The sequence below is a fragment of the Nasonia vitripennis genome, chromosome 4 (genome assembly GCF_009193385.2).
Source record: "Nasonia vitripennis strain AsymCx chromosome 4, Nvit_psr_1.1, whole genome shotgun sequence".
Classification (NCBI taxonomy): Eukaryota; Metazoa; Arthropoda; class Insecta; order Hymenoptera; family Pteromalidae; genus Nasonia; species Nasonia vitripennis.
In genome coordinates this window covers 15,391,041-15,411,626 of record NC_045760.1, presented here as the reverse complement: position 1 = coordinate 15,411,626, position 20,586 = coordinate 15,391,041, and the positions used below count along the sequence as shown (strand labels likewise).

The 20,586-nt window shown below is 48.2% G+C and overlaps 1 protein-coding gene across 5 annotated transcripts in view; it reads left to right on the top strand.

Moving 5' to 3' along the window:
- The window catches only part of LOC100114633 (C-Maf-inducing protein), a 30,567-nt gene extending 11,032 nt beyond the window's left edge, over positions 1–19,535 (top strand). For 4 of the 5 annotated variants that reach the window (XM_031928529.2, XM_031928527.2, XM_031928528.2 and 1 more), the window contains 8 exons: positions 13,099–13,278; positions 13,435–13,542; positions 13,612–14,210; positions 14,341–14,439; positions 14,761–15,013; positions 16,679–16,936; positions 17,034–17,334; positions 17,415–19,535. In XM_031928529.2, coding sequence (XP_031784389.1) covers positions 13,099–13,278; positions 13,435–13,542; positions 13,612–14,210; positions 14,341–14,439; positions 14,761–15,013; positions 16,679–16,936; positions 17,034–17,334; positions 17,415–17,539 — 1,923 coding nt within the window. In that variant the 3' untranslated portion in view covers positions 17,540–19,535. The remainder of the gene's footprint in view (positions 1–13,098; positions 13,279–13,434; positions 13,543–13,611; positions 14,211–14,340; positions 14,440–14,760; positions 15,014–16,678; positions 16,937–17,033; positions 17,335–17,414) is intronic. The other variant, XM_031928530.2, reaches the window with a different exon arrangement.
- Positions 19,536–20,586: the final 1,051 nt, after the last annotated feature.

Genomic DNA, 20,586 nt, shown 5'->3' with positions numbered 1-20,586 from the left:
AAGCCGCACGCATTGTAACACAGTCGTTCTCACCAGACCCATCTTCGCGGTGGGGGCTCGTCTGAGGCACCGGAAGCCGCACAGTCTGTGCGTTTACGTGTATACCTCTATATACATCGTAGGAAAAAGAAGAAAAATGTGAATAGCTATGCAGGCGACCGCTGATTCACTCGACTTTGGTGGCTGAAGAGCCGAGTGGATTTTTAATTACGAGAAGAAGGTCCGACGAGTCATATAGTTAATAACGACCAATCCTTTTGTAGGAACTCATTATGGTAATATACGCTTGGGAGATTAGCGGAAGAGGCTATATGCCCAACTCTCGTCCGGGGAAATGAAAAGTTTTTTCGGACACTCTATACCGCTATTAAAGAGAGAGGGAGATAGAGAGAGAGAGAGAGAGAGAGAGAGAGAGAGAGAGAGAGAGAGCCTCTTAACGCGAAGCTCTCGTTTAAATAAAATCTCTTTCACATCTGTACTACAAGATATACATGTGTATCAAGGAGAACAAGTTTGCTTAGCTAGAGAATTTTCGAAACCGACTTTTGCGCAATAGTAATAATTTATTAATTGATCGATCGTCGCGCTAATTGAATCAACTAATAAATCGCGTCACAAAATATCTTTCTCGCAGTGTCTATATATAGATTTAGGTATGGGAAATCGCCAGAGAAGATCTTCATATCGCAGGTGCGCGAGGCGCGAATCGACGCGACGAGTCTTTCCCTCTCTCTCTCTCTCTCGCTCTTTCCGAGTTCGGGTTTCTTGCGGCGCTTTTACAACAACTCGTATACTCATACTCAGGAGCGCGTGAGAGAGCCGCGCGCGCGTTGACGTCAAAGCTGACCCTGGTTTCAGTATAGCGGCGCGCGAGCGCGCGAGGCACTCTTCTCTCTCTAGATCATCGTAACGACGCTCTCTCTCTCTCTCTCTCTCTGTATATAAATATATGTATATACACACAGACAGACGCGCGTACATTATGAACCGCTGCAGCGACTGATGCTCTCGAGAGTGTTGTGTCTACGACCGCGCGCGATTCTGATACGCTCGATTCATCCTTGTGTGCGCGATTGATGAAATGAACGCTCCGAAGAAAATCACCTGCATGCATGAATCGCGTGTCTCTTATTTTGGGAGCGTCTCAATGAACAAATTTCAAACAACGAATTTTCGTTGGCGTCTTCGGACGCATTGAGTTCGAAAATGTATACCTGATGGCAGCAACTTGGTTAGCTGGGTGTGTCCCCCGAATTCTTATCGTCTTATAACTTTCGAACGGACTCGTTGCACATTTCCTGCGCTTTTATCACAAAGTCATGGACCGCCGTTTGATCTGCGTTTAATTCACGCGCGCACTCTCCCTCCCTTTCGAATCTACATACTGCTCTTATTCGATATTCAAATGTCGCGCTGTGCGCCGACAACACGCGAGCAAAAACAACTGGCATTGAATGAAGCCGCTTGCCTCTCGTCGACTACATAATTTTCGGGACTGTGAGCACGTGCCGTCGTCGTTTCCGACGATGCCTCATTGCAGGCTCGCGTATGATTTCGTAATCGAGCCTGATACGCGTCGTGTTAATAGAGCTGAATAGAGAATGTTCAATTTTCACGATAGCAAGCGACGTCTCTTGTGTTGGCCGAGAACTTCGTGACGCCATAGCTGTGCAGCGATTCATGCTCTCTCTTACGTATGTATATAGGTGTAAGCTCGCGCAGAGTTAGCTGAGGTTTTCAAAAATTTCGCTGAGATATTCAGCGATTTCGAGAAATCTCTCTGACGCATCGCCGGCGCTCAACCAATACCATTAATTACAACTCGCCCGTTTATCGTGTACAGTAATAACGATATCCCTTCCGCGTGTGCAGTATACAACGACATACCGGCAGCTCGGTCGCGTGTCAGAAAAACCAAGCCAAGATTACTTCCAGCTGTCGCGCACGTACACACACAAACACACCTATACGCTCACAATATAGGAAAATTTTCAAAATGTTTATTGGTCCTAAATAGTAAACATGTCAGCTGCTGTGTATCAGCTGTATACAGTCAACAGGAGTGTAAAGGTTTGTTGACTCGCTATACGTCGCCTCGGGAATTTTTAAATACGCGAAGCTTTCCGATTAAACCGCGTCACCGACGGCGTAAGCCCGCGAATGAGGATCCCTGCAGAAACACGCACAACAAAGAAGCCGACGACGCGAGATCATATCGCGTTTAAATCGAGTTAATCCACTCGTCGTCGCTTTACAGCGCGCATTGTATGGATAGGGGCTTGAAGATTATAAGCGCGTTATCTTCTCAAAGACCAGCGCGTCGTGTTGCGAAAGTCCTCTTGCACTTTGGAATCGCGGCGTTATGCTGTAGAATGCACGAGTTACTTTTGTTCGCTTATCTGTCGCACAATTATTGCTGCTGAACCATACGACGACTACAGCGTTGTTGTTTGTTTCTCGAGATTAAATTTATTCTCTTTTTTCCCCAGTGTGTAGCGAACTTTGAAAGCCGAGATGATCCGCGATTAATACGTTGCGCGCGTCTCATGCGTATAATGAAGCCTGTATCGAATCGGATTAGCAGTCGGTAATGGTGTACTGCATCGGACGAACATCATCCACGAATTTCCATTTGATTTGAAAACGTTTAAACGCGATCACAATGCGTTTACGTAGGCTCACAACTATCGCGTATAGGTAGACAGAAATGTTTCGCGTATCGATCGTCGCTCCGCAAGTTTCTTTTTTGGAATCTGTTTGATGTGCCGTGATTTCGGGGAGCTCGATATCGTCGGTCGCACATACGTTTACACAGAGTGATCGTCTACTTCCCGCCACGGCTTCCCCCGCCGGGATTTTGTGAGTGACGCGCGGTTGTTGTTGATTCGATTGATTGACCGACGTCGCGAAACGATAAAATTTGTCGATCGTGCGATGATTAGAAGTGTGAGAGGACTGCTTTATCTCACCTATACAGATTGTTGTATATACAAGTGAGTTAAATTCAGGCGGGCAAATAAAATTATGCCAAAAGATGCCCCGACGGCGCACAGGTATTTTAATGCAATAATAATCGCCGCGAATGACAATTAAAATTTATCAGCCGTTGACGTCACGCGTCGTATTTTCCATTGCCGCGAACAATAATGCGCGAGCAAAAAATCCAACGCATTATATATTGTAAGTACAAGTTTATTTCAAACGTGCACCGAAGGACAAGCGACTTCGCGATGTGTTTTGTCTGCTCTCCCGCCGCGAGCGCGAAGACAAGGCGTTATATATTCATCCGAAATGTTCTACCTGTCAACAGGATAATTAAAATCTCACTGCGGTGATATCGAATGAACAAACGCGGCGCGATTTAATCAAAAGTTTCAAAATTAGCTGAGCTCGAGACCAGGCAACTGAAATTCAATGCGGTATCGGCATAATTTGCATAAGAAAATTATTTCCGCTGGGGAGCACGTGTTTGATTAATCAAGAATAGCAGCAGCCAATTTCACGCTTGCGCGAAAAGGAAATGAGAGTGGAAAACGAGAGGCGGAGAGAGAAGGCGAAGGCCCGCCATTATATATCGCGAGTGAACGAGGAAAAGGGATCGTCGGCGCGTGCTTACCGATAATCCGCGAGTCGATCGATGTAAAATTTCCTCCATCCCTCTCTCTCTCTCTTTCTCTCTCTCTCTTTCTATATATATATATATATATATATATATATATATCATCGCACCGGAGCGATTTGGCTCCTGGATATAACGACGCTACTTCTTGCAATACTCTACTTCACAATAAGTCGGCATCTGTAATTGAAATTTCAAAAGCACCCCGCCTCGGAGCAAATTGTTCGAAGGGCAATCTCGATTTTCGAAAATCTCATCACGCACGCAAATATGAACGCATCCGACACTAGGAGGCCATATCCGTGGAAGTAAGCCGGATCTCGGGGGGCTCACGATACGCATAAGTATACGTGCAGGCAGATAGGCAACAGTTTGGTTAGGATATCTTATGTGTGGTTGCGCAATCTCTTCGTTGCTGCAGTCGTGAAAATTTGCCTCGAGAAAGTCTCCTGCAAAGTTCCGATCGGACCTCATCTTTAGGACTCATTTATACGATTAATTATTATTATATTTATTATTATATCAGTTCTGAAATATTCGACGCCTAGTGCGCTAGCACAAGTACACGCGCGCAAAAGTGAGCGAAAGCTCGACCGTTATCCGGACAAAAATTGGCAAAAGGGACACTCCTCTCCCGGGCGATTTGAAAAACTTCATTCGGAAAGTCTTGAAAATGGCCGGAATTTAAAAGAATGCTCGCCGCCGCGGAGGAGGAACTGAATTCCGAGTATATTGTGCGTTGGCCAGTTCGCCTCACGGGAAACGAATTTCAGCTTTCCAGCATTGTTTGGTGCGGGTAAAAATCCGTTAAACTCTTTGCCGAGCTCGCATTTCTAGAAAATTTCGTCTCTCGAAAATCCACGCCAAAAGCACGGCTTTTCAACTCTCTCCCTGTAAGCGCGGCTGTGCGTATACTCTCTATAGACGCACGCTTTGAAAAATTCAAGGTTCGCCCCGCGCCCGGACATAATCGTCCTGGAACTATACTGCTGCGTCTCTTTTGCTCGCGATATATACGCATAAATATACGTGTATACTCGTCGCTCAAACATTAAGTAAGGTCGCAAGCAGGCCCTTCGGCACGTACACCTCGCTTCATTATGCAAGACGCGCTTTTCTGCGTCGCACCAGCGGTTAATTATTGACGTGGTTCGCGAGCACAGAGTGCGATATACTTGTTTGGCGGCGCTTCTCGCATTAGACATTGTATATGTGCGTGAAAAGAATTCAACCGAGGGTCAGCGACGTGTATTTGTCTAAGCGGGGGATCATAGCAGTACGACGATGGCTATTCCGCTGGACGCTCGTCGGCGTAAACAAATTTTAATTCGGGTAAGAGAGCTCGACTTTTCTAATACTATTATACGAATTCAATGGTCTAATTGAATTTTGCATAAATCATCGGCACGCCCGACCCTGTACTTGAGCACACCTTCCTGTTTAAGTCTTCGAGAATTATTAAGGTCGCGTTCTACGCACCGAGCGGCCTCAGTCAAACCGAAATTATTAAAGCATGGACATAGTGTGCGTAACCTTTCGTAATACGATTACACGTCGTCGAGTGTGTAACGCGAGATTATGTAACGCTCGGCGCTCAACTCTTCAACGGCGCGCGCACGTGGGCTCGAATCTCTCATAATACACACCGGAATTAGAATTTCTAATGAATTCGTCAGCGATTATCGATGATGCTCCATCCGGTCCCAGGCTTTCTATATTATACGTTTCCGCGCCAAGTACGCAGCAGGCTATATTTAAAAAAAAGAGCAGAATCTTTCTTGATATCACAGCTGGTCAGTGTAAAAATCGCCGCGGAAAAGAAGCGCGAGTCATCGTGTCTCTGCAGGAATTGTTATATCCCCGATAAAAAATGTTATCCAACGCGCGATGCTCATCTTTTCTCGTTTGTATACAAATTGCACAACTCGACGGGATATCTAGCCGCGTATAGGCCGTCGGAGTTTTTTTTTTAAACAAGCCTTTCCTCGATAACTGCATCAGATATTATAATCCAGTTGACATAACAGTTGGCCCACGAGTTCCGCTTCGCTGCTTCTTCTCGCATTAGTTTCCGATTTAGACTTCGACGCAACTTACGCGTCATCGCAAAAAGGAGCCCTCGCTATCGAAGTCACGCAAGTATAACGGCAACGAAATCAAGGTGGCTGCGCGATTCGATCAAGCGGGAAGCTTCTATTTTTTTTTTATCAAAGCTTCGAACGGGAACTTGTGCTTCCGGGCGAATTTCTAGGCGTGGGTAAAGTAAGGTATACTTAGTTAAATTATGAGGTTGTTATTTTCTCCCTCCGCGTCAGCGCTGCGTAGATATCTTTATCATTATATATTCTCGGCATTCAATCTAAATGCAAGTGGACATAAAGGAGTGAAATATCGCTGCAAAGAACGAGATGTATGGTAATTTTCGAATACATTATATATACATATATATATATATATATATATATATATACATTTCGCGATCGTTATATTATACACATTCGTCACTGTCGCGCACTGCGAGAATAATATAATAAAAGCGCAATTAACGCGCAGAGAGCGATAAGCGAAAGAAAGCTCCCTTGCGCGCGGCGCGTGTCTGACCGATTCCCGGCGGCGACCACTTGTGCACGCGGCTATAACAAATCGCGACTGCGCCTATCCAAGTTCTCAAAGCGAATGCACATATATACAGTCGCTCGGATAAGGCTCCAGGCTATATACAAATACATGATACGCAAACTTTTCAAATTGCTCTATAGTCATACGAGATCATGCCGCTTTCCAAGCGAATCAGCCGCTTAAATCCCCGTGTACCTATATATATATATATATATATATATATATATATATATATATATATATATATATATATATATATATATATATATATAATCGTCGTTTTTAAAATCGCTTTTCAATCCTCCAACAATACACTCGCGAGCGTCAAACTTTTTTAATTTAAACTTGCGTGTGCGTGCGTGTCTGGGGATACAGTATACATGCTCAGGCGGAGGGGCGACTCGATCACGCGCGCATGCAGAGCCAGCCTTCGCGTGACCTACATACACACTGCGGAGCAGAGCAGCCAGCTCTCTCTCTCTCTCTCTCTCTCTCTCTCTCTCTCTCTCTCTCTAGCTCTCGTATACACTTTGTATAAGAAGGCCTTCTTCGGTTCCGCGTCGTCACGAGCTTTCTTCGAGCTTTATATTAAAATGCGCCAAAGCCAGAGAGTTTATGCAGCGCATATAGTCCCTCGCCGCTTCTTATATCCACACAAGGAGAGCGACGGCTGTATGAGAGCCAAAAAGTGCAGCGTTGCCGCGACGACGATGTGCGCATCGTATGCAATATTTCTCACACTCGTGTACATTGTATCTGTATAGACTTGTAAATTGAAGCTCTCGGAATGCATCAGTTCGTCTTCGATCCCAAAGCTCTTTTGATGCGCTCGATAATAACCCCCGCATCACCTGATCATCGGTGGTTGCGCAAACGCTTTTTGCACACCGTCGTCATCGCGGAGAGGAGAGGAAGAAATCGCCATCGAGCCGATGCACCCTGTCGCTGGGGGGCGGCGTCGCTTATCGCGGGGCTTTTGGCCGCTTCGCTCGGTTCATTCAAGGGATGCAGTAGCTCGGCGAGGTGCGCGCGCGGCGGCGGCCGCTGGCCTAGTTTCCTCGCTCGAGACTGCTTCAGCAGTCGTTCAACCCTCGGCCTAGATTCACCCCCGCTCTCTCTCTCTCTCTCTCTCTCTCTCTCACACACACACACACACGTACTCTTTCTATCTCTCTGACGTCATTCGCGCTCGTGCACCCTATATTCACAGAGGAACGGGAACACGGAGCAGCGCACGTCTGACCCGGGCCGACCGAGAGAAAACTCTTCGGCTTGCTCGCTGCAGGCCGCCTAATTAATATTAATTTTTATCGCGCGCACGGCCAGACAGGCCTATATATGCGGGGAGCGCGCACTTTTTACATATGCGTGGTGGGAGCCCAACGCAGTAGTGTATAGAACCTTGAGCGCGAGCGAAGACCTATCCTCGCTGCTATATCATGCTGCTGTTGCTGCTGAGTTCGCGGGATTAGCATGCCCTCTTTGCTGCCTCGAGGGCTTTTTGCGCGCGCGCGTGCGCGGGCTAATTGTTGTTGCGCGTTCTCGGAACTAGGTAATATACCCTTGCACTGAGAAAGCTTTACTATCTTAACGACAGGGTTCGATTCGGAGTACGCGAATTGCATCGCAACGAATGTACGTACGCGTAAACTCATTCGACTGATGACGTCGAGCCGCCTCTTTCCTCAAGGCGGATCTAAGAAAAATGAGTGAATTTCCTGACGTTAAATCCTCTTTGCATCGGCATATTCAGTATAAGCGTGTATAGCGCGGTGGTCTCCGTGAAATTCGGACGCCGATAATTTTGTCCGTGCGATATCGCACGCGTGTACGAGGAGCTGTTTTTTCGAGACGGTTATAACGTCAAGCGACAGACTTCTAATTGACGTAGGCAAGTATATCTCGGAACGAGCTAGCGCGCGGGTTTACATACTCACGCTTGAATGAAAGCTCGGCTTGTGTGTGCGTAGCGCGTGGATCATCTGCCCTGCTTATCGGCACTTTTTGTTTTCTTTCTTTTTCGGCGCTGCTTTTTACGCGGATTTTCGATCCGACCAGGCAATCGGTGCCAAAAGTTGCGTCACTTTTTCGTAGAAAACTCGCGGCCATAAATCTGCTTTGTCATCGTAATTGTGTTTAATTCCGCGACTCAAGACGAATCCCCTTCGCGGCTACAGCACTTCATCAGCAGCCGAAAACGTTGCCGCTCATAATGCACAGAGATATGGAGCACGAAAATTCTAAACGAGCGAAAAAACTAGGTCAGCGCGGTCAACCCCCTTCGCCCCCGCGCGAGCGCAACTGAGAGATCATTCATCTTTTAACCTGATTTAAAATTCAACGCCGTTCTCTCGAGTGGTCGAAAGTTTTCACTCGCACATAATCGTATCTAATTAGCCCCGTATCAATGAGTAAATAATCCAGTTGAAGAGCTCGATAGCGGCGGCGCCGGCGAGAAAAGTTGGCGTAAATTGATTTTCCGCGGAAGACTGATGACTCCGAGGCTGTATAGAGCAGCTCTGACCTCAAGAGAGCGAGAGCCTCGCTAGAGCCTCGCTAGAGCCTCGCTAGAGCCTCGCTTAGTTCGCGAAGACGCATCTCGTCGCAGGAGAAACACTCATCGATCCACCCCCCGGCAAGGATGAGAGAAAGAAAGAGAGGGACGTGCTGACGAAAAAGTCGCGCCGTCGATCGTTCTTGCATGCAACGAAACATCGAGTGTATGTGTGTAAAATCGATGGCGTACGGCGCATGTTATTAAGTGGAGCAAAATTCTGGCTCGATAATACACTGTCATTCATGAAAAGCCCCAGCCGAGTTCTTTAACTTTAATTACACCGCGACCTTCTTCCTGCTTGCGTAACGAAAACGTGTACGCGTATATACATTGGGAAAAATAAGACAGCTCTCCGAAATTCGTATATCGAATGCGCTCCTTTGATGTCATCCCTCATCGGCGACCCATTTCAGCCTCGTGTGTCACGTGCGGTAATATGTATATACATGTATGTATGTATATAGTTGCAAATGCCCGTGCGCGCACACTCCCTTTCATCCCTTTCATCGTGCAGTGCACGCGGAGCATCGTCTTCAGGTCTTCGCAGGTCCTCGCGTACAGCTCGTTCGTCGATCCGAGCGTTCATTTTCAGCGGAATATGCGTATATTCCAGCCTCGCGTCGCGGCGGCGCGCGCGCGAAATCGATCGCGGCCGGAATTCCGCATGGTCGATGCGTCGCCGCCTCCTGCGCTCTCGCGCGATGACGCAGTCAGCTGCTAGCACCGCGGGGTCGTTGAGGCGCTAGCTGCCGGTCTAATACTGGGGCACTGGTTTCTAGGCGGGTGCGTTATACTTTGACTCGCCGACGAGAGCGAGAGAGAGGCTTTTAATTCATGTATTATGGCTATATAATGTAACCAGCTCGGAGGCCGCGATCGATGCGGATAGAGCGCGGGAAGGCTCGATCTTCTCGTCTTTTTCGAGACGCGCATACTTATAGCGGCGCCATTCAGTCTCGCGCGGATAGTGCAACATACCACGTTATATGATTGGACGGTCTCGTCGATTTCTTGAACTATACTGAAAATCTCTCGAAGTAGGAAAAACTGTCGTCGTACAATACACCGCATCGCCTCCCTCTCTCCCTCTAGTATCAGTGACTGATACAGTGCGATCCTCCTCTCGGCCGCGCGCCGCAAAGAAACTTTGAAACGAGTTAAAACAGCTCTGACGTATGCGGCTCACATGCATGTACATGTGCGCGCGTATATATGACACAAAGTGGGTCAACCGCGCGAGTGCACGGCGCACAGTGTATAGAGCGTCGTTGCGTAAACAGCAGTGCCGGATCGCCGAGCTAGAATAAGAGGAGAGCGCGAGAGCGGAAGGAGGCCAGCGCGCCGCGCGTTTGTCAATGGTTAATCGATCGCGGCCGCCCCCGCGCGACGGATCGAACCTCGCCTCTCCTGCATGCACGCGGTACTTTGCTCTCGCGCGCGACTTTCCTCGACGAGTCTTTCTCTCTGTCGTCATGCGGCCGTTATCGCGCGTAATCGCCGCGTGCGCCGTGTGTTTATATACGCATACGTGTTTATATACCCTCTCTCGTATATGGCTTTGTCGGGCGGCTAACCGTACCCGAACTCGATCTACTCGAATATCGATGAACCGTCGAAATACGACGACGCCGCAGCTCCGCGTACAGCCCTCAATTAAACCGGTTGAAAATATACTTTTCCCGCACGCTCGCGGTTGATTATACCGCACGTCGGCGTAACTCGTTAGACGAACGAGCCGTCAGATATATCGCTTCGAGCATAGCTAGCCTCGCACGCGAGCGAAAAAGGTATTATATGTGTACGAGAACGAGCGCGAAGAAAAGGACGTCCGCCCGCGAGTTACCCTCTCGTAAAAGCGCCTCGTAAAATTTGCGCGCCGTCCGCGGAAAATTGGATTCTCGACCGGCTGCGGAAAATCACTCGTGTCTAGAGGTGACGCGAGAAAGTTTTTTATCGGCGGAGGCAAGCTAATGCGGAGCTCGAGATACGCGCAACGCCCACGTCAGGCTGCGATCAATCGACGACTCGCAGACCGTGCGTGCAGAATATTCGTCGCACGAGACGAAATTCGCGCGCGATAAGGCGCGTGAATGAAAGCTCTGCGACGTGTCTGCCGCGCTGCACTCGCGCACTCTGGCTAACTTAACCAATTGCCCCTAAATATTCGCTTATCGTGCAGCACCTGCGCTAATCGAGGGTCAGAATAACATTTTCGCCCGGCACTCATTCTTTTCCACTCGCCGAGTGTTTATGTATTTTTACGCGACTGCGTGATTGTGCTGATGTATCTAATATACTACTCTTATATTATTTACTCTTCGCGAACAGCGGGGCTGCCGATTTCAATCTGCCCGAGTGCTTTTCATTTTGTTTTCTCGCTTTATCACAATTTTCAGCTGGTCTCTTCCTTAGCTGTCGTAAGAGCGCTGTTAGTCGTAACGTTTCTCGGTATACGCCTATGACGGGGAGAAAAGAACCTTCGTGCACGTTTGCACGCGATATGGCAAGTCTCCGTCGCGGGGTCGCGCCGCGTGAGTAATGCCGCTGTTTACGCTCTCATATATTTTATATTTACGCACGCCTCATTCTCGTATTCGCTCGTGTCTACCATTAGCGACGGGGTTGCAGACAGTCGGGGAAAACAAATCCGTCGTACTGGCTGCTCAGCTCTGGAGCGACTCGATCCTCCCATGTGTGTGTGTGTGTGTGTGTGTGTGTGTGTGTGTGTGTATCGAATTCCGTTATTTTTGTGTTCTTCGAACGTCGGTCGAGCTCTTTGGGCGTATCTATAACGCGCCCGTCTGCACTCGGCAGTAGTCTATTTTTCTTTCCCTCGGCGTTATGCGGACACGATTCTCGGGCTACACCGTTGGCTGTATAATACACGCACACGCTGCACATTCGTATATACGTGCATAGAGAATAATTCGCGCTATACACACACTGCGCCTCGTAAACATATGCGAGTGTTTTGCGCAGGCCCGCGCGCCAAACGGACGACAAAGCCGAACTTTCTGCCTGCGTATGTTGCATACGCGCGCGCGTAAACATCCGTCACCTAATATACGAGCGCGCTATACCTGCATATATAATAAATTCAATTTCCACTGCCGCCGCCCGTATATCGCTATATACATACATCTATACGTATAGCCTGAAAGAGCTTCCGTGTCGTATGTATGCCATGCCCGCCGCCTGTGTGCTCGGCCGTTCCAAACAAACACGCGCGCACTGCGATTACCATCTAACGCACACTAACGCGGTAATCTTTCACGTAGAGCTTTCGTTGCACACGCCGCGTTGAACTTCTCGTCGGTGAAGCCACGCAATGCCTCGCGATAAGCCGCTGAGTGGGGTAAGAGCAAAGTATTCTCGAGAGGCACAAGCTCATTACCGCACAGCCGAGCGTAGCTGGAAACTGCGAGCGTCAATAGCAAAGCCGACACGCGTCGGTGTACCGGTGTACCGTTGCTTCGAGCTTTGACGAGATATCTCTATACAGGATTCAGAGACTGCCGCAAGGGGGGAAATCGGAAATCGGGTTAGACAAGGGCTGGACGCGTTTGACGCTTGTCGTTAGCGAAATTTCCAGTAGGATACTTTGGCTTTCTATTGCTCTGCTTTGAATTCGTAGAAGCTCCTTCAACATCCTCTCTCGGCGAAAAGACTGCATCTGAGCCGACACACTCCGAGCCTTCTGCCAGTGGCAATATTTTAATCGCTCTTCTCTCCCTCTCGAGGATCGTAACCCGAGGCTGGAAATTCAGCAGTCGAGCCAATGACCGCTCGCTCGCTTTGTTGTTGTTGCTGCCAACTATACTCGACGGCTCGAGAATTATACATGCTGTTCTTGGAGGGAGAGCTGAAAGAGAGAGCTTTTAAATATATATATATATATATATATATATATATATATATATATATACTCGACCCAATAATATGTCGACGTCCCGACTTCGAAAGCTTCGAAATTTCCGAGACGATTATACGGAGATATACCTATCTAGCTATCTCCGTTGTTTTCCCTCAAATTATAGTTCTGTCTGCTTACTCTTCCGAACGAGTACTCGCGCATCGTTATGTGTATTAGCAGCGGGACGAGGAAAACCAGGTCACGGTGCAGGACATGCCGCTTCCTGCATAGACCGTTTGAGCTCACTCTTAATTGGGCGATCGTGTATGAAAGGGATGTTGTCTCGAAACGGCGTACTAGCCTGTTATAGGCATAATAGCTAGTCTCGAGAATAAAGCGCACAGCTATATACAGTTGTGCTAATGCAGGTCGTTATCTCTTGTGCCACAGCTGACCGGGTTCCTCCAGCAGCCAGTGCCCTACAGCAGCATGACGGAGGTGTACGCGGTCGCTCGATGGGATCCGACCTACAAATACTGCCTAAGAATCGTCCTGCCCGACGGCTCGCTTCTGCTCCAGGCGAGCAACGCCTACACGCGGGATCAGTGGTACCACTCCATACTCTGGAAGGTAAGACTTTCTGAATTTTTCAACGAGAATCGGCAACTAACTCCGCCCGGCATTATGCCGAGGAAAATTTATACGCGCGGGCCGCAGCAGCGGACTGCCGAGTACAAAGTAAAATAAGACGAGAGGTCGATGCGAGCTTTCTCTTTGATTTTGCAGAAAAGCATCTACAAGTACCAGCACCTCGTGTCCGAGGCCACGAAGGAGGAGGTCGTGCTGCGCGAGCTCAAGGCCCTCGTCGACTTTGCGCTCTGGACGCCTCTGCAGGTAAGGACCGCGTAGTGGACGAGATTGGTCGCGCGCGGCGGTGGCAAAGTTAAAACGCGGCGCTTTCAGGACGAGCGAGTGGCGGGAGCGCCGCTGGAGTCGGTGGCCAAGCTACTGGACGAGCCGAGCCATCTGGAGAGGGGCGACGACGCGACGGCCGCGACCAACGCCATCAACAACGGCATCACGAGCAACGGCCCGCTGATAATCTCCAAGCTGATCGACGACTCCTCGCCGGACGAGGAGCTGTCCATCAGCAACTCGATCAACTCGACGAGCAACTCGGACGTCATGCAGGAGGACAGCGAGGGCCGCAGCTGGGCCGAGGCCGTGCTGAACGTCGCGGCGCCGCTCCTGGAGCGCGCGGCTCTGCCCCCGAGCTTGGCCCGCGCGCTCGCCCGGCTGGCCCAGCGACACCCGCGCTCGCCCCTCGTCATGGCGCTCAGCCCGGCGATCACGCGCTGCCTCAAGCACACCGTCGACTTCGGCAAGTCGCCCGACATGCGCCGGCTCCTCCAGGTCTTCATCGCCGCGCTCTACGAGAACGTCGACGGCGAGCTCGCCATCAGGGACTACGTCGCCTCGGTCCACGGGCCCGGCAGCGACTGCCCGCACCCCAGGATCCTGCCCAACCTCGTCTCCATCTGCGTCGCTGCGATATTCCACAGGTTATTTCTTATTAAAAGAGAGGCTGCGGTGCATAGTCTCGCGCTCGTAAACTAATGCCTAAACTATTCATCATTTTCTTAACGAGAACGCAGCGCTAGCAACAGTTTTACGATCCCCTCTGCGTTCCAGATTCGAGGTGAGCTCCTGCAAGCAGCAACAGCAAGCGGAGGAGGCCGCGCCCACGTCACTGCCACCCTTAAGATGCTATCTTCTCGTTCTGAACATTGCGTACGTGAGCAGAACGTTTCTATTTATATAAGAGCAGAATCAGCGCATTATGGCTTGCATTACGCGCGCACCTGGTGCCTGCGCTTTAAATTTGCCGCGCGACGGCAAGCTTTAATTGCTCACACGAAAGCGTATACGCAACAATTGTAATTTATGCAACGGAGACGTTAATTTTCATTTGCGCATTACGTGCGTCGTTCCATATACGCTTCCAATTTGCATATTAATGAACGAATGAATTTGACGCCCTCGTCTCGGAGCTACAAAAAGCCAGCTCATTACAATTAAATGTCCTAATTCGCTTTCACGTGTGTCGCGCAGATCCGAGTACGCCGACTGGCGACCGGGTCTCGGGGCGCTGCTGCAGCCGGTCCCCTTCCCGGAAGACGCCCTGGCCGACAAGGAGGTCCAGGAGACGGTGCTGTCGTGCGTCATGCGCCGCTTGGCCAAGGACCCGCGCTGCTCGGTGCACCGGGTCCTGTTGCCGGTTCGAGAGCCCCGACCTGGCTGGATCCACATGGCTGCGCCATCTAGTCCCGCCTGCCCGGACGAGGGTCAGCTCTTCGGCGATATGGTGAGTTGGTGTTTATCCTGCAAGTTGTACGCTCGCGATCGGCGAGAGTTTTCGACGCTGGTATCGACCATAGGCGTCCCCGTCAGGCGTTATAAAATTTACGCGCCTACTTTACGAGCGGAGGTTGCTGCCGCGTGACTCGCATACCTTATTTAACACGCACAGCGTTGATGCTTGATTATTCAGACGGCAGTTAAAAAATAACGGTCTTACGCGAGAGCAGAGGGTCGAGAAAATGGCATTTCAAATATTTATTAAACATCGTATTAAAACCGGGTAAATATCAATGGCGGCAGACCCACCCCCGCGCATGAACTGTCAGGTTAATGAAAGCTCATATAATAATGCATGAGAGAAATGGAAAGTTGATTGGAAATTTGTCAGAAGTCGGTCTCGGTCGATGGCCTTTCCCTTTCATCGACCTCCCGAGAGAGAGAGAGAGAGAGAGAGAGAGAGAGAGAGAGAGAGAGAGAGAGATGTGCGTTGATCTTGTCGGACAGCAACAGCACATGTGGGCGCGATACGCGTAAGAGAGTGTACAACGTTTATTTGCGAGGAATATACATCGCGGCATCGGGCGATTGATCGACGAGGGCAGCTACGATTGACTGCTCTCTTTGGAGGCCCGGCTCCTTTGCTCTCTGGAGATTTGTTTTCGCCTCGCGCGTTACGGGCTTTTTATTTTCGACGTCGGGCTATATTTACGATGTGCGCTGGTATTTTTAAAACAGCCTGTTCTCTGCCTTCGCATACACGCGTTTGCAATCATTGTCACGCGCAGCTAGATCGAACCGAAGCTCGCATTGTTGATCAAGTCGCGAATCGCGTTATGCGCGTGCAATAGTGCAAGAGGAATGTATAGCTTTATTAAATTTTTAACAAAGCCATTATTAGTTCTCGAAAATAAAAGCCGAGCACAATGGTGCCGCGGACGACAAAGAAGCTGATCGAATATCTGCGAGCTATGAATTTCGAGCCTGCTCTTTCGTTCTCCGGTTCTCCGCGAATAAAAGCGCGTTTTTCATGATTCCTCGTGCGTTATTACGCGTCGAGTACATTCTTTTTTTCTCGTTCGAATTCGCTGCCGGTATATCGGAATTGACTGCTGCAGAGGGAGAAAAACAGAGCGATCTAATACACTGCACCCTGCACTCAGGGCGTCTATACGCAGGTCTTACAGGAATAAAAATACAAAAGCGTGCAATAATACCCAGTCTCGGTTTCCGGCTTCTGCTGCTGCCGCTGCGCGTATAAGCTCTCTCTCCGGCGGCTGCGACCTCGCTTGCTCGGCCGACGAGCATTTATAGAAATGGAACGCGCAGCGAATTTCCACGTGCAGCAACAGTGCTTTCCTCGCGCTTAAAGTCTCGCTGCTACGCGATGGGGATAAATCTCCGATCGGATAACGCGCTATATTTCCGTCTAAAACGCTCGCGGCGCGTAATAATATAATAGAAAGCTTCGCGCGTGTAATAACGTCGAGTGTCGACTCGATCGGTAATAAGCAGTTAATTTTAATTAACGGTGTACCATATATAGTAGTATATTACGCAAACGCGATTAGGCAACTTTAGCGCGCAGCGGCTCGATTGACATGGATCGATGGGTGATTGATGTGCAGTCAACGGACGAGGGTCGAGTAAAAATTGAAAAACGAAATTTCAGCTAACTACCCTGCTCGCCTGCTGCTGCCGGCGCAAACGCTTCATAAGCTCGCTGCTCAAGCAGACGGGAGGCGCGTGCATCCTGTTGGGCGTACGCGGCTGCGACGCCGCGCAGGAGGCTCTCTGCCTGATGCTGGAATGGCGACTCCTGCCGAACGAGGAGGCCCGGCTGCAGGTCGTCTCGGCCCTCCAGTCCACCGAGTCCGGCAAGACGAGGTACTCGGCGCTCTGCCAGAGGCAGAGGAATCTCCAGGAGCTGGTAGGTTTCGCCTCCCATCGGACGGCGCGTGCGATTATCGCGACGACTCGCGAGCGATCGAGGTTCGAGCACCACTAAAAATCACTGCTCGTTGCAGCAACAGAAGGGCGGGCCGCGCAAGCTGACGCTGCCGGTGCGAGCGACCGACGCGGACGTGGCTCTGCTGCTGGGCGGCGGCGCCCTCGGCAATCTCGAGTGCCTCAGCCTGGCCTTCACCTCCGTCACCTCCGCCTGCGCCGAGCAGCTGATCAAGCTCCCGGCTCTGAGGTACCTCAACCTCTGGGCCACGCAGTTCGGCGACACCGGCCTCCAGATGATCAGCGAGCACCTGCAGAAGCTCCAGGTGCTCAACCTCTGCGAGACGCCCGTCTCGGACAAGGGCATCTCCACGCTGGCCTGTGAGTCTCTTGCTTTATCTTTCTCTATTCTGTGATGCGCTCCTCGCTCTCATACCTCATTCTACTCGATCTGCCCGCAGCTCTGACGAACCTGCGCAAGCTCAACCTCAACAGCACGAAACTCTCGGCCTCGACGTTCGAAACGCTGAAGAAGCGGCTGCCCTCGCTGCAGGAGTTCGACGTGCGCTACACGGAGGCCTGGTGACCCGAGTACACGCCCGAGAGCGCCGCCAACTCGAACGGCTGCTCTCGGGACGGCTCGCGCAAGTCGCTCGGCAAATCGGCGAGCGCCAAGGCCCAGCGTTAGGGCGGCCGGCGGCTCGACGAGGAGGGGTGAAAGAGCAGCACTGCGCAAACATCGGGAACGCTGAAAGAAAAATGAAACGCACCTAAGCGCATCCTCCTCCGTATATCTCTCTTTCTCTCCGTCTCTCTCTCTCTCTCTCTCTCTCTCTCTCTCTCTCTCTCTCTCTATCTATGTAATAATCGTTGCATTTTCTCGCGATCGACGAACGGTCCTACGAGCGTAGCTCTCCTACTTATATATTGTATATGTATAACGAGAAACGAGAATTAATACCCGTTCGTTTTTTTCTCTATCTCTATCTCTCTCTTTCTCTCTCTCTCTCTATAGAGCTCGGTCTCTATCGTCTATCTCTCTAACTTTGCTCCTTACCCACCACGCTCACTCTTTCCTCTTGATCCGATATTGCCTTCCACCACAGACACACACAATACGCGCACGCGCACACACACACACGTACAGACTCGTCGTCTATCGTTTGCGAGACGCCTCCGATAACCGTACAAGCATAAGCGTGTTACATTCATTATGTTTATAATCTAAACGTAAGGCCCGCAACTTGCGTGCGAGATTCACATGCGCCGATTGTTTGTTCTTTTTTCCGCGGCTTGAGGAATGGCAATCGAAAAGCCGAGCTTTATAGCGTTGTTTAAATTTTTGTACGTGTTGTCAATGTTATAATATAATGCTATTCGTTGTGAAACTTGTTAAAGTTGTTTTTGGAAAGATTTCGTCTTTTTTATGACGCCTTTGCAAAGTATTACATTTATTATCTAGATTCGCTGGTTCTAATTCACTCAGACGTCGAGTTTTATTTTTACGATGGTTTTATCTGCCTCTCGTCTGCCTCTCTGCACTCGATGCACAAGGGTGAACAGTTGCTCGTCTGATGATGATTCCTTGCTGGAGTAAACGATTAATATATTCCCGCTCATTGGTACACGTGTCATTGTAAGAGTTTCCAAACTTCTCTATGCATATATGTATAACATTAAACTCATACATGTATTACAGATAGAACCAAAGAGAAACTGGTTATTTAATATTATAAAAGAAATGAATCATGCACGATGGATTTATCTCGACACTTGATGTTCGCATTTGTCTTCAATTAAAACGGCACTACGTATGGTGGCAGTTTTCTCTGAAAGTTTTAAACCTATACGAATGACTGAGGCATAAACGTTCGTCAATTGTAATTTATTCAATTTGTTGACATGTGGAACCGAAGGAAAAATATCTCGGTGAAAAAGTATTTACTTGAAATTGAACTTGACGCTGCATTGTCCGTGTTATTCTTCAAGTAAGTATTTTCTTGAACGCTGTTGGCGTTTACGCCTAATCGTAGCAACGTTAGCGATTAATCCTGAAAACTGCGAAATTGAAGTTGGCTTGTTATCACGACTATAATATACTACTACTACTACTATTGCTACTACTAGAACCGTATGCTATGTACTTAAACCAGTGAAACGATTATTTTTCTCTTTATTTTCTACTCTACGCACAAGTGCAGTGTAACGACTGTTCCAGTCGATAAACGAGAAGCCTATCTCTGCTTAGAAGAAGCTATTTATTTTGCTGAGAAAACTCATAGAGTGTAGATTCGATTCATAAATCGAAAATCTCTCCATTTGTTTTCTATACATATCATCCAACTGCATACTCTAAGACTTGAATATATTCCATTAAACTTTAAGCAGCACTCTTTAGAATCTTTTATTAAGACTTTCAACTCTGTTCTGAGATTCTTCTTGAATACATATATAAATATACTGAACATTCGCATGAGAATAGATGGATTGTTGTAAGCAGGGATAGTTGAGAAGTAAGAGAGGATATTAAAAAAAAAAAAAAAAATATCACAATAACGGTGAAAGTCTCAGAGAACCTAACGCCCCGCGGGCGACGTATTCGTCTTTGTGTGAATGGGTGTTTTACTCGGCAACATACCAAAAACATTAATAATGATAACAGAACTAGAAGAGACTGAAAACGGTAGAGAAATTAACTTCCGTCTTTCATAACATATACATAATATATGAATAAAAGTTATTATTTTAATTGCAGCTGATTAAAAATGACGACGAGCATTCTCGCTTGCATTCTCAAAATCTCTAATTAAAAAATTAGTTTTACCTATATCATATCTCATAGATTCTGGAATAATATATGAAGTTACTATTTCGATCGCATTTTTTAAACTAGTCGTTGCAATGATTAAGTTCTTCTCACTAAAGTCCGAAATTAATTTTAATACCATTTCCAGTCCCAGATAAATTATAGAAAAGCAGCGGATCACAAAAGTAGAAAAAAAGTTGAACTCGACCGACTGCCCATAGCAAAAAATTATATATCATACAGATACATATTGCGATTTCAGTGTGAACACTGCCACGCGCCCTCGGCCGATGATAATGACGACCGGCTCGCCATGACGAGGGCGCACCGACATAATTTTGATCTTGTGCAGTCGCGCATTAACTGTGGACATTAGTACAAGCATCCTCTAAAAAGCATAAAGGATATAAAAGAAATATTTCGAGAACGATGATATATATGACGAAGCGATTTTAGTGTATATAGTTAAGCGCAAAACAACAAGGTTAACATTAATAATTTATTTCCGGTAGATCATATTTATATATAAACATATTATCTATTATTATTATTATTTTAATTTTATTGCTATAATTAATACTATTATTCGTCGCACAAGTTGGTGTAAACGCAGTCAGAAGATACAAAAAAGATATACAAACAAACAAACCAAGCAAACGATGAGGAAATAAAAACAGTTCAAAAGACAAAAAAGTATAACTATGCGTAGAGCAGACTTTTCAACGCGCCTCGCAGTCGCGCGACTTCAAAAGCCGCGTACGATGCATACTATATATAATTTCTATTCGATTAAAAAAAAATAATAAAAAATAAAAAATTTCAAGAAA